This window comes from Xenopus tropicalis, chromosome 9 (genome assembly GCF_000004195.4).
Source record: "Xenopus tropicalis strain Nigerian chromosome 9, UCB_Xtro_10.0, whole genome shotgun sequence".
Taxonomy (NCBI): domain Eukaryota; kingdom Metazoa; phylum Chordata; class Amphibia; order Anura; family Pipidae; genus Xenopus; species Xenopus tropicalis.
Window position 1 is genome coordinate 1895924 of NC_030685.2, and position 13161 is coordinate 1909084.

The 13161-nt window shown below is 54.4% G+C and overlaps 1 protein-coding gene across 2 annotated transcripts; it reads left to right on the forward strand.

The window, feature by feature from the left end:
- The first annotated feature begins 755 nt into the window (after positions 1-755).
- On the forward strand, positions 756-11068 carry LOC101732334. Of its 2 annotated transcripts, none has more exons than XM_031893585.1 (3): positions 756-862; positions 8429-8526; positions 10220-11068. In XM_031893585.1, the coding sequence occupies exons 2-3, from the start codon at positions 8448-8450 to the stop codon at positions 10441-10443; spliced, it is 303 nt and encodes a 100-aa protein (XP_031749445.1). In that variant the 5' UTR covers positions 756-862; positions 8429-8447; the 3' UTR covers positions 10444-11068. The 2 variants fall into 2 exon arrangements, with proteins under 2 accessions (XP_031749445.1, XP_031749444.1); XM_031893584.1 differs by lacking the exon at positions 756-862 and adding an exon at positions 4787-5208.
- The last annotated feature ends 2093 nt before the right edge of the window (positions 11069-13161 follow it).

Sequence of the window (13161 nt, forward strand, 5' to 3'; positions counted from 1 at the left end):
CAGTAGGTCTCGTGGCCCCGGACCCACCTCAGGTTGCCGGTCACTGCCGTGTAGCGACTGCAGAAACGACCCGACTGAGGCAATAACTGTGGGTTGGGACTGTGTATATAAAGTAGATTCACACCCACATGTACAACTGGGCAGTCATTCTCCAGCTGAGGATTGTGGGAGTTGTAGTGCAGTAGGTGGATAGGGAGAGGAGCGCATATGACGTTGCCCGATGGTGGCCAATGTGCCGCCCCCCCCAAACTGACAGATAAAATGCACTTTGTATTGTGGTCACAGACCAATCAGCTACTGAATTCACCCTCACGTCTCCCCGGGTAATGATCAGCCAATAGGAACACAGTCAGGTTCATCATTAATTCCCTCTCGTTTCCATTAACGATTCCTTCACTAAATGACCCCGAACCAGTCTGGCACCATTAATTGGCACCGGCCCGGAGTCACCCAACCAGCACATTAAGGGTTAAAGGGGTGAGTGGGTAAATCATTTGCTAATCAGCGTGTGGATTAACCCTATATAGTTAAAAGAGTCAGCGCTACTCTAACCTTACCATTAAACTGCCAGCTGGTTGCCATGGACAGGGACCTTAGTGATGGGATCAGGAGCTGACAGGAGACTTTGTGCTTGGCTGCAGGTTGATTACTGAAATATTTCTAATGATTACCTGCCAGCGCAGAAGGGGTTAATAGACCTTCTGTCTCACTAGCCCCTCCCATCACCTGGGACTAAGTGTCAGCTTCCTGGTTACGGCTCTTTATGGCCTGACAGCTGTGAGTCCCATGCTGATATTTACTAACAGAGATAATGTGGCCCACGTGGGGCCCCGAGGGGACTGACTGAGCGGCACCCACTGAGGTGAGGGGGCAATTAGCCCATCATTGGGCACCGCACTGAGTTCTGATTTGCCCAACCTTGTTATGGGCTAAGGGGGCCCAGCCTGAAGGCCAGTTAGGGGGGGATTTGGGGTGAGTGCTTATTTGTGCCCTGGGTACCCCTGGAACTATAGCGGGGTGACTGTTACCCCAATGTTTCTATATATCTGTAACCTTGTTATGGGCTAAGGGGGCCCAGCCTGAAGGCCAGTTAGGGGGGGATTTGGGGTGAGTGCTTATTTGTGCCCTGGGTACCCCTGGAACTATAGCGGGGTGACTGTTACCCCAATGTTTCTATATATCTGTAACCTTGTTATGGGCTAAGGGGGCCCAGCCTGAAGGCCAGTTAGGGGGGGATTTGGGGTGAGTGCTTATTTGTGCCCTGGGTACCCCTGGAACTATAGCGGGGTGACTGTTACCCCAATGTTTCTATATATCTGTAACCTTGTTATGGGCTAAGGGGGCCCAGCCTGAAGGCCAGTTAGGGGGGATTTGGGGTGAGTGCTTATTTGTGCCCTGGGTACCCCTGGAACTATAGCGGGGTGACTGTTACCCCAATGTTTCCAAATATCTGTAACCTTGTTATGGGCTAAGGGGGCCCAGCCTGAAGGCCAGTTAGGGGGGGATTTGGGGTGAGTGCTTATTTGTGCCCTGGGTACCCCTGGAACTATAGCGGGGTGACTGTTACCCCAATGTTTCTATATATCTGTAACCTTGTTATGGGCTAAGGGGGCCCAGCCTGAAGGCCAGTTAGGGGGGGATTTGGGGTGAGTACTTATTTGTTCCCTGGGTACCCCTGGAACTATAACGGGGTGACTGTTACCCCAATGTTTCTATATATCTGTAACCTTGTTATCGGCTAAGGGGGCCCAGCCTGAAGGCCAGTTAGGGGGGGATTTGGGGTGAGTGCTTATTTGTGCCCTGGGTACCCCTGGAACTATAGCGGGGTGACTGTTACCCCAATGTTTCTATATATCTGTAACCTTGTTATGGGCTAAGGGGGCCCAGCCTGAAGGCCAGTTAGGGGGGATTTGGGGTGAGTGCTTATTTGTGCCCTGGGTACCCCTGGAACTATAGCGGGGTGACTGTTACCCCAATGTTTCTATATATCTGTAACCTTGTTATGGGCTAAGGGGGCCCAGCCTGAAGGCCAGTTAGGGGGGATTTGGGGTGAGTGCTTATTTGTGCCCTGGGTACCCCTGGAACTATAGCGGGGTGACTGTTACCCCAATGTTTCTATATATCTGTAACCTTGTTATGGGCTAAGGGGGCCCAGCCTGAAGGCCAGTTAGGGGGGGATTTGGGGTGAGTGCTTATTTGTGCCCTGGGTACCCCTGGAACTATAGCGTGGTGACTGTTACCCCAATGTTTCTATATATCTGTAACCTTGTTATGGGCTAAGGGGGCCCAGCCTGAAGGCCAGTTAGGGGGGATTTGGGGTGAGTGCTTATTTGTGCCCTGGGTACCCCTGGAACTATAGCGGGGTTAGTGTTACCCCAATGTTTCTATATATCTGTAACCTTGTTATGGGCTAAGGGGGCCCAGCCTGAAGGCCAGTTAGGGGGGGATTTGGGGTGAGTGCTTATTTGTTCCCTGGGTACCCCTGGAACTATAGCGGGGTGACTGTTACCCCAATGTTTCTATATATCTGTAACCTTGTTATGGGCTAAGGGGGCCCAGCCTGAAGGCCAGTTAGGGGGGGATTTGGGGTGAGTGCTTATTTACTGGCTGCCCCAGGTCAGGGTACATATGATTGCAGTAGGGGTGACGCTGCTATGATTGGGGCAATAACTCGCACTCAATGACCCCTAATGGGTATTTTGCCAACTGGGAGACAGTCATGGCCGCTCCGTACATTCCCTGATACTGGGAGTCAGTGGAGGAGCGTTGGGTTCTGGCTAATGAGTAACGGGTCCCGTGTGGTGGGTTTATGGGTCAGTCGGGACACACTGTGATGTAACTGATGCCCTTTTGGTGTCCATTGCACATTCCTGGGATATCAGCGAGGGAATGGGGGCAGATAGAGGGAGGTTTGTAGATTGTATTTGCCCCACTGCATGGAAGGTTCTACTGGGCCTGATCCAAAGAGCCTTTGTGCTTGGGAGGGCAAGGTTTGCTTTCTGGCACTCGGGTAGAACCTGTCTCTATTGGGCAGTCTCGGGCAGAACAAACTGGTTCTGGTCCTTATGGACACAAACCCCCCGACCCAAACCCACGATACGTTGCCCAATACTGACAATTTATTGCGCTGGCACTGCCCAAAGGGGGGGGGGACCGGGGAGAGAAAGAGAAACTTTGTCCCTCACCCAGAAACCCAATCAGCGCCATAAAGTGATTAACTGCCCATCTGATCCACTTCATCATTATCCGGATTAATATGGAGGGAGGAAGCGTAATGCAAACGGCCATATGTGTATTGCTCTGTTATGTAATGCTGGGGGGGGGCTGGGGGGGGGCTGTGTTACGGCTGAGAGGGGGGGAGAGTTGCCTGGGGGCAGAAGGAGGCAGGGCCAGACTGGGGTACAACATTGCCCCCGGCATTCCCAGTACCCAGAGGCACAAACAGCCCCCCCAGCCCAATAAATAGTGACTGTCTGTGGCACCTTACAGCCCCCCCCTGGCATTCCCAGTACCCAGAGGCACAAACAGCCCCCCCAGCCCAATAAATAGTGACTGTCTGTGGCACCTTACAGCCCCCCCCCGGCATTCCCAGTACCCAGAGGCACAAACAGCCCCCCCAGCCCAATAAATAGTGACTGTCTGTGGCACCTTACAGCCCCCCTGGCATTCCCAGTACCCAGAGGCACAAACAGCCCCCCCCCCCAGCCCAATAAATAGTGACTGTCTGTGGCACCTTACAGCCCCCCTGGCATTCCCAGTACCCAGAGGGCACAAACAGCCCCCCCAGCCCAATAAATAGTGACTGTCTGTGGCACCTTACAGCCCCCCTGGCATTCCCAGTACCCAGAGGCACAAACAGCCCCCCCCAGCCCAATAAATAGTGACTGTCTGTGGCACCTTACAGCCCCCCTGGCATTCCCAGTACCCAGAGGCACAAACAGCCCCCCCAGCCCAATAAATAGTGACTGTCTGTGGCACCTTACAGCCCCCCTGGCATTCCCAGTACCCAGAGGCACAAACAGCCCCCCCCCCCCAGCCCAATAAATAGTGACTGTATGTGGCACCTTACAGCCCCCCCCCTGGCATTCCCAGTACCCAGAGGCACAAACAGCCCCCCCCCCAGCCCAATAAATAGTGACTGTCTGTGGCACCTTACAGCCCCCCCCCCTGGCATTCCCAGTACCCAGAGGCACAAACAGCCCCCCAGCCCAATAAATAGTGACTGTCTGTGGCACCTTACAGCCCCCCCTGGCATTCCCAGTACCCAGAGGCACAAACAGCCCCCCCCCAGCCCAATAAATAGTGACTGTCTGTGGCACCTTACAGCCCCCCTGGCATTCCCAGTACCCAGAGCACAAACAGCCCCCCCCCAGCCCAATAAATAGTGACTGTCTGTGGCACCTTACAGCCCCCCTGGCATTCCCAGTACCCAGAGGCACAAACAGCCCCCCCAGCCCAATAAATAGTGACTGTCTGTGGCACCTTACAGCCCCCCCCTGGCATTCCCAGTACCCAGAGGCACAAAACAGCCCCCCCAGCCCAATAAATAGTGACTGTCTGTGGCACCTTACAGCCCCCCTGACCCAGAGATTGCCAGTCGGGGCTTGGCAGGAGGACCAGTTATGCCAGTGGGCCCCCCCCCGCCCCATTAGGGCCCCCCCCCCCCCCGTGCCTCTGATTTATATAAATACTTTCATTCTCTCTGAGTTTATTTACATTCAGTTGTTATTCAACCAATGGGAACAGATAATTCATTATTCTCACTTTATGGCTCCGCCCACAGGCAGCTCTTTAAACTTTCCTGTCTCTCCCTCCCAGCACCCAGTGAGTCTCCCAGCACCCAGTGAGTCTCCCAGCACCCAGTGAGTCTCCCAGCACCCAGTGAGTCTCCCAGCACCCAGTGAGTCTCCCAGCACCCAGTGAGTCTCCCAGCACCCAGTGAGTCTCCCAGCACCCAGTGAGTCTCTCAGCACCCAGTGAGTCTCCCAGCACCCAGTGAGTCTCCCAGCACCCAGTCTCCCAGCACCCAGTGAGTCTCCCAGCACCCAGTCTCCCTGCCTGGCAGGACCAGCCCCTTTCCCAGTATCCCATGAGTTTGGCCAGTTTGGGGCTCCCATCTGAGGGGCTGAACCCAGTGGACACACAACGTTGCTGAGGTTCCGTTGGGGGGAGAGGAGAGGAGCCTGGGACACCGAGACCCAGAGAGAGGTACCGTGCAGCCCTACATTGTGTCCTGAGTGTGAGTGTGAGTGTCTGTATATAATCTGGGAGTTGCAGTTCAGGCAGCTGAATTGCAGATTTACTCACTGATGTTTTGCAGTGAAGGGGTTAAATATGTTTGTGCAGGATTTCCTTTTCAGAAACCACTAGGTGGGGGCAGTTATCCCCAGGGAGGGGCAGTTATCCCCAGGGAGGGGCAGTTATCTCCTGCCGGTAACATCAGAGGAGTCAGGGGGTAACGTAGCAGCTGAGGCTGAGAAAAGACCCAGTAACACCAGCCTGGGGCAATGGGTGCATGTAGAGAAGGAGATTTTACCCCCGGGTGGGGTATAGATGTCAGGCAGGGTGGGGCAGATCGGTGGTAGAGCCAAGGGCCCCAAAGCAGTGTCCGTGCCCGGCCTGTGGCCCCTGGGGGTGCATCTGGGGATTGGGCAATGACTTGGGCAATGACTTGTCCGGTGGGTTCTGTGCCAAGTGGGAGCCGCGGGTACTGACCCACTCACTGGGGGGTCACTGGGTCACTGGCTAAACATTAACTGCCCCCGTGGCAAGATTTATGGGTGAAACAGGGGCAAAAAGACACAGGCTATGCGTTCCAACTCTTTAATGGGTAACCCTGGGGGCAGGTAGGGTGCAAGGGGGCAGTTACATAAGTATCCAACATGTACCTTGTACTGTCAGACAGGGGGTGAGTGTGAGTACTGGGGGGAGGGGAAGTGAGCACAGGGGTAAGTGTGAGTACTGGGGGGGAGTGAGTGTGAGTAGGAAAGTGCAAGCTGAGCAGAAGAAGGTGGTAAGGTGTGTGCCAGGAAGGAAGGAGAGAGGGGGGGTAGGTTGGTAGGTGGGTGCTAGGCAAGAAGGAGAGAGGGGGGTAGGTTGGTAGGTGGGTGCCAGGAAGGAAGGAGAGAGGGGGGTAGGTGGGTGCCAGGCAGGAAGGAGAGAGGGGGTAGGTGGGTGCCAGGCAGGAAGGAGAGAGGGGGGGTAGGTTGGTAGGTGGGTGCCAGGCAGGAAGGAGAGAGGGGGGTAGGTGGGTGCCAGGCAGGAAGGAGAGAGGGGGGTAGGTGGGTGCCAGGCAGGAAGGAGAGAGGGGGGTAGGTTGTAGGTGGCTGCCAGGCAGGAAGGAGAGAGGGGGGGTAGGTGGGTAGCTGGGTGCCAGGCAGGCAAGAGAGAGGGGGTAGGTTGGTAGGTGGGTGCCAGGCAGGAAGGAGAGAGGGGGGGTAGGTGGGTAGCTGGGTGCCAGGCAGGAAGGAGAGGGGGGGGGGTATGTTGGTAGGTGGTGCTAGGCAGGAAGGAGAGAGGGGGGTAGGTTGGTAGGTGGGTGCCAGGCAGGAAGGAGAGAGGGGGGGTAGGTGGGTAGCTGGGTGCCAGGAGGAAGGAGAGAGGGGGTAGGTGGGTGCCCAGGCAGGAAGGAGAGAGGGGGGTAGGTTGGTAGGGTGGGTGCCAGGGCAGGAAGGAGAGAGGGGGGGTAGGTTGGTAGGGTGGCTGCCAGGCAGGAAGGAGAGAGGGGGGGTAGGTGGGTAGCTGGGTGCCAGGCAGGAAGGAGAGAGGGGGGGTAGGTGGGTGCCAGGCAGGAAGGAGAGAGGGGGGTAGGTGGGTAGCTGGGTGCCAGGCAGGAAGGAGAGAGGGGGGGTAGGTGTGGTGCCAGGCAGGAAGGAGAGAGGGGGGGGTAGGTTGGTAGGTGGGTGCTAGGCAGGAAGGAGAGAGGGGGGTAGGTTGGTAGGTGGTGCTAGGCAGGAAGGAGAGAGGGGGGGTAGGTGGGTAGCTGGGGTGCCAGGCAGGAAGGAGAGGGGGGGTATGTTGGTAGGTGGGTGCTAGGCAGGAAGGAGAGGAGGGGGGGTAGGTTGGTAGGTGGTGCCAGGCAGGAAGGAGAGAGGGGGGGTAGGTGGGTAGCTGGGTGCCAGGGAGAAAGGAGAGAGGGGGGTAGGTGGGGTGCCAGCAGGAAGGAGAGAGGGGGGTAGGTTGGTAGGTGGGTGCCAGGCAGGAAGGAGAGAGGGGGGGTAGGTTGGTAGGTGGGTGCCAGGCAGGAAGGAGAGAGGGGGGGTAGGTTGGTAGGTGGGTTGCCAGGCAGGAGGAGAGAGTGAGGGGGGTAGGTGGGGTTAAGCTGGGGGTGCCAGGCAGGAAGGAGAGAGGGGGGGTAAGGGTGGGGAAAAGGCTGGGGTAGCTGGGTGCCAGGCAGGAAAGAGAGAGGGGGGGTAGGTGGGTGCCAGGCAGGAAGGAGAGAGGGGGGTAGGTGGGTGCCAGGCAGGAAGGAGAGAGGGGGGTAGGTGGGTAGCTGGGTGCCAGGCAGGAAGGAGAGAGGGGGGTAGGTGGGTGCCAGGCAGGAAGGAGAGAGGGGGGGTAGGTGGGTTAGTAGGGTGCCAGGCAGGAAGGAGAGAGGGGGGTTAGGTGGGTGCCTGGCAGGAAGGAGAGAGGGGGTAGGTGGGTGCCAGGCAGGAAGGAGAGAGGGGGGGTAGGAGGGTGCCAGGCAGGAAGGAGAGAGGGGGGTAGGTTGGGTGCCAGGCAGGAAGGAGAGAGGGGGGTAGGTGGGTGGGCGCAGAGCTGAGTACAGAGAATTAATATCCTCTCACTGTATCATTTCTGTTGGTGTCTTTGGTTCTCGCCCATTGTGCCCCTTTGCTCCTCTTTCTCCAACTCTGCCCCCTGCCCGCCGACACCACCTTCCTGCATCTGCAGGGGCTTCTTTTATTGGCTGGGAGTCCTGGGTATTGTCTGGGACCACTAGGGGGTCCTGTCTCTTGCCCTTCTGGGTTCTGATTGGTTCCATGGGGCCTCCTACCCACTAGCCCCCTGGCACCAATGGGTCTCCTGGGCACTGTGCCCGCGGGTATCATTGTGTGTGTGTATAATATATATGTGTATGTGCTGGTCACATGTTGCCCAGGATAAGCCCAATTGGTCAGGATTTCCACTCGTCCAATGTGCCCAATGTGGGTCAGATCCTAGAATCATGGGAATTTAATGCCAGGGGTTCTAGGCGCCAGTCTGTGTTCACAGTTGAGGTTCTAAGACATTTTGGACCCAAGGGTTCTGGGGGTTCCTTTTGGTTCCTGCCGTCAGTGCTGCCCCAGAGGGTAATTTCTGTCCATTCTGATTGCTCTGCCACTTGGTACAGTCCGTTAGTTGATTGGATACAGATGTTCCCTTGATAGCCAATAAGATGCCAGGATTCCACAGGTACCGTTTAACCCCTTCTCTGTGCTTTGTGCAGGTTCCAGCCCTGTGGCAAGATGGCGCCTACAATGGCAAAGATCTGGTGGTGCTTCCTAGTGATGTGCACCATGGTCCGGCTTTGTGCCCCTATGCAGGGTGAGTAATTACCCTCCTGTGTAGGGAACATGATTTCATAGCTGGGGCATAAATAGAACTAATTGCCCCCCCCCCCCAACAGCAAAGTAACCCGACCTAGGGCAGTGCTGTCCAACCTCTGCGCTGCCGAGGGCCGGAATTTCTCCAGCATACATAGTGCAGGGCCGCTAATGGAAGCCATTTTGACCACTCCCCTTTTTAAACTGCACCCACTTCAAACCACACCCATGTTATCACAATGGTGGTAGCGCAGCACAAACCCAATGCTTGGTCCTCACAGTGGGGATATCAACCATCATTCATTTGTGAAAGAATTATATTATGTCAAGCCACACCCTTAAATCCATATGACTCCTCCTCCCCCGTGGATAGCACAGCAACCCCCAGCATATAATTACACATCTTAGGGGCCATTTAATGGCTATTTCCAACTCCTCACAAACCCCCAGAACAAACCCCTGCCAGTTCAACCTCCCACAGCAGATAGGCAGGCGCGTATGGCAACACAGGCAGCATAGGGCAGCGCAGAGTATGGCACACACAGGCGGGTAGGGCAGGCAGGTATGGCACACACTAGGCAGTATAGGGCAGGACAGAGTATGGACACACAGGCAGTAATAAGGGCAGGCAGAGTAGGCACACACAGGCAGGGTAGGGCAGGCAGAGTAATGGCACACACAGGCGGGTAGGGCCAAGCAGAAGTATGGCACACACAGGCAGGGTGGTAGGCAGGCAGAGTATGGGCACACAGCGCGGGTAGGGCAAGGCAGAGTATGGACACACAGGCAGGGCAGGTCAGAGTATGGGCACACACAGGCAGGGTAGGGCAGGCAGGTATGGCACACAACAGGCGGGTAGGGGGCAGGGGCAGAGTATGGCACACACAGGCAGTATAGGGCAGGCAGAGTATGGCACACACAGGCAGCTAAGAGCAGGCAGAGTATGGCACTCACAGGCAGGGTAGGGCAGGCAGAGTATGGCACACACAGGCGGGAAAGGGCAGGCAGAGTATGTCACACACTGGCAGCATAGGGCAGGCAGAGTATGACACACACAGGCAGCTAAGAGCAGGCAGAGTATGGCACTCACAGGCAGGATAGGGCAGGCAGAGTATGGCACACACAGGCAGGATAGGGCAGGCAGAGTATGGCACACACAGGCAGCTAAGAGCAGGCAGAGTATGGCACTCACAGGCAGGGTAGGGCAGGCAGAGTATGGCACACACAGGCAGGGTAGGGCAGGCAGAGTATGGTACACACAGGCAGCTAAGAGCAGGCAGAGTATGGCACTCACAGGCAGGGTAGGGCAGGCAGAGTATGGCACACACAGGCAGGGTACACTGCAGGGGGTGGACAATGCAGAAACCAAAAAGTGGAACACTACAAGAGATTACATGTAGAAACAATACAGGGGGATTACAGCCTGAGTCTGAGAGGGAACAATGCAGGGGGCAGTTAATCTCCGTACTGATACCATTTAAACCTTACACAAAGGGAAGCCATCAAAGCATCCAGACAGGTGGGGGGCCACACAGGGGGGGGGGCGCCAGTTGGACAGCACTGGCCTAAGGTTTTCCTCCCTGTGCTGCTTGTGCTCTCAGGCCTAATAGAGAAAAATGAATGGAAGTTGGAGGCAATTAAATTCTGGGCTCAGTTTGTGCAGTTTAACTGCAACCTCTTTGTTTTCTTCTCAGATTCACAAATGAGCCCCAGTCACCCAGCGGGACCCCCCATTGCACTTTACTGGACCCCAACCCTTCTCCTGATCCCCATTTTGGCGTTGGCTTTGTACATCCTGCTGCCATTTTGGCGCAAACCTCAGCTGAATGAAGAAGAGGACCCTTGTATGAAGGTGCTGAGCTGCTGTGGAATGGGGGTCCCTCTTGGGAGCATGATTGTGCCCCCCGAAAGGGTCTAGTGATTAGCCCCCCGGCACCGGGACCTGTGCTCTGCTGATGATTTGCCCAAGTGGCACTTGGACTACAAATACCGGTTTGTGCCAAATACCAAAGTGCCAGGGAGGGGGGCAGGTTTGTTTGTCACTTGTGTTCTTGTAGGGACCAATGGTGATAGAGGGAATGGGTGGGGGGTCCTGAAGGCACCCTTGTATGTGAATGGGTTGGACTCACAAGATGGCAATTACCTGTGTACAAGCCAGAGGGGGGGGGGGGCAGGAGAGGGGGTAAAACAAGAAGCTTTATTCAGCCACAAAGGACTCCAGAGATTTGCCTCCTGGTGCATTTGGGGAACTATGAAGGTGCCTATAAAGCTCCAGCCAAGGGTGCACCGGGGCAACTTGTTGTGTAATTCCTGTTCTACATGGGGAGTGTGGGGGTTGTTATTGGGACAGAGCAAGGGCACGGGGCATCTCTGTTACTGATGTGTAAGGACTGGATTTCCCAGGAACGTGGGAATAAGGAGGGTACTTTCTGGGTGACACCCAATCTATTGCCCCATGTGTCAAACCCAGTAAGTGCAATGCATTTCCCTGTACCCCATTTAATGAACTGAGAAATAAATATAAACTTTATTTTTGTATGAAACCTCCAAGAATCCTGAGCGTTATTACTTGCCCCTGGATACTATTGCCAAAACCCAACATTCCTCCATTAGAAACACATGTAGGGTGGGTTATTTATTGGCTGCCCTTTCTGATTCAAGATGGTCTTCCTGATGGTGTGCTGGGGCAAGAGGGCAGCACCAAGAATGCCCTGAGCCAAAAATGGTACTGTAGGGCAAAATGGTCATGGCAATGGGGCTCTAAAGCAAGATGATGCTCTCTAAAAACTGGCCACACAATCACTGAGTACTGGAGTTGGAATTGCTAGTCGCCGAATGACTCAGGAGAACAACGCTACGAGCATCAGTATTGGCTGGAACTGGAGTCGTAGCAACAATGATGGGACAGATATGTGTTCATGCATAATTGGAGACAGCTTGAGGTTTGGGCAATCGATGGGCATAGGGTATTTGGGATGAGACAGTAGAGGAAGATGGAAGATCTATGTGAAGTGAGTCAGATGGAAATAGAGGAGGTTGGGCAAGATAGAGGGTGACAGAGTTAGGTCTTTGTCAGGGAGGTAATGCGATGATGAGTTGGGTTCACATTAGATGGTGCATCCTGGTAGGCACAAGATGGAGAGGGTAGGGCAAGATGGAGACAGTAGGGCATAGGGCAAAGCATGGAGACAGGCAGTAGGAAGATGGAGAGCATAGATAGCGGCCAAAGATGGCCAGAGAGCTCATGGGCGAGATGGGGACCGAGGTTAGAACAATGACAACCTGATGTCCGGAGGTTATTTTGGGCAAGGTTCTAGGATTGTGGTTCTCTCTTTTTTCTTGGAAGGAGACGTTCGGGGCAGTTTTGCTGTAGACTTTACAATTACCGGGTTCATACATGCGGGAACATTCTGACATCAACCTTAGTTAGGCTTGCTCTGGTCGTCTTGGTATTTCATGCCACTCATTTCTCATGCTCTACACCAATGATTTATTGCTTGGTTTGGGAGGATAAGGAATTTAGTGTCAGTAGCGTATTCGGTCAGCGTCCTCCGACGGCATTGATGCTGGCAGGTGTTTGAGTTACTTCCATGTTGCGAGGTACATGTGGATGCGCCCCGATGCCCAGTGGCTTGTGCCGGGTATTGTGGGGTTGGCACAGCCTGGAGAGCAACATGTTCAACTTCATATTAAGGCTCATGTTGTTGCCGTCAAGACTGTGTGATGGGGCAGGAGGTCGTAGAGGTCGACGACAATAACGTGACATCTGTTGAGGAACCAATACGCGGGGTCAACTGGAGAGGCCAAGGTGTGAGACTAGGTCTTAGATTAAACGCAGTAGACAGTCGCCTTTTGGTGGGTTTTCTCAATACTGTACTTTAGATTTTCTACACATTTCATAAGGATTAAAAGGTCCAGGACCTTTCTGACCTTGGCCATTCAGAACCATTCACCTTTAATTCTTCTTTTAAACCCATCTCTTTGGTAGATGTGTGTAGGGACCATAGAACGGTGTCACTACTAACTACAGTGATCCCGGCGTCACTGATATTAGAAAGGCGGTGCCATAACAGGCCACACAGATTGTAGGGCTCTACCCATAGAAATATACACAGTTGAAATTGGATCTCCCTATACAGTTCAGAACGGAGATTACTCCATCTTGCAGATCCGGCGGAACGCCAATAAATAGCAAGCTTTGCATGGTGGTCCTTATTTTTCTCCACCTTGGCTGAGAGCTCGTGCTAAGAAACACATCCCAACACGTCTGCCGTTGTCAGAGTCAATGGTGTGCCCCCATCTTTGTGCTTGGGGACCAGTAGTTTGCCATACTTCTCTATGTCGTATCTCCTCAGTCGGGTTGATAGATTTGGGTCTGGATGTGTGCAATCCTCTCCATGTCTGTGTGTGTGTAATTTATTATATTTGCTCTACTCTGCAGTCTTTAGGGAAAGACCTTGTTGTTGCCCTTTTTGGTCTTGCACCATAGCCAACGGGTCACAAGGAACTCATTAGAGGTCTCCTGGTTCACCCACTACACGTACCTGTTTGGTTGGCCCCAACTCTCATATTTAGCTGAATCTTTAATTCTTCGCTGGGTTAAGTCATGCCCCCCACACTGTATATAGAGATTGAG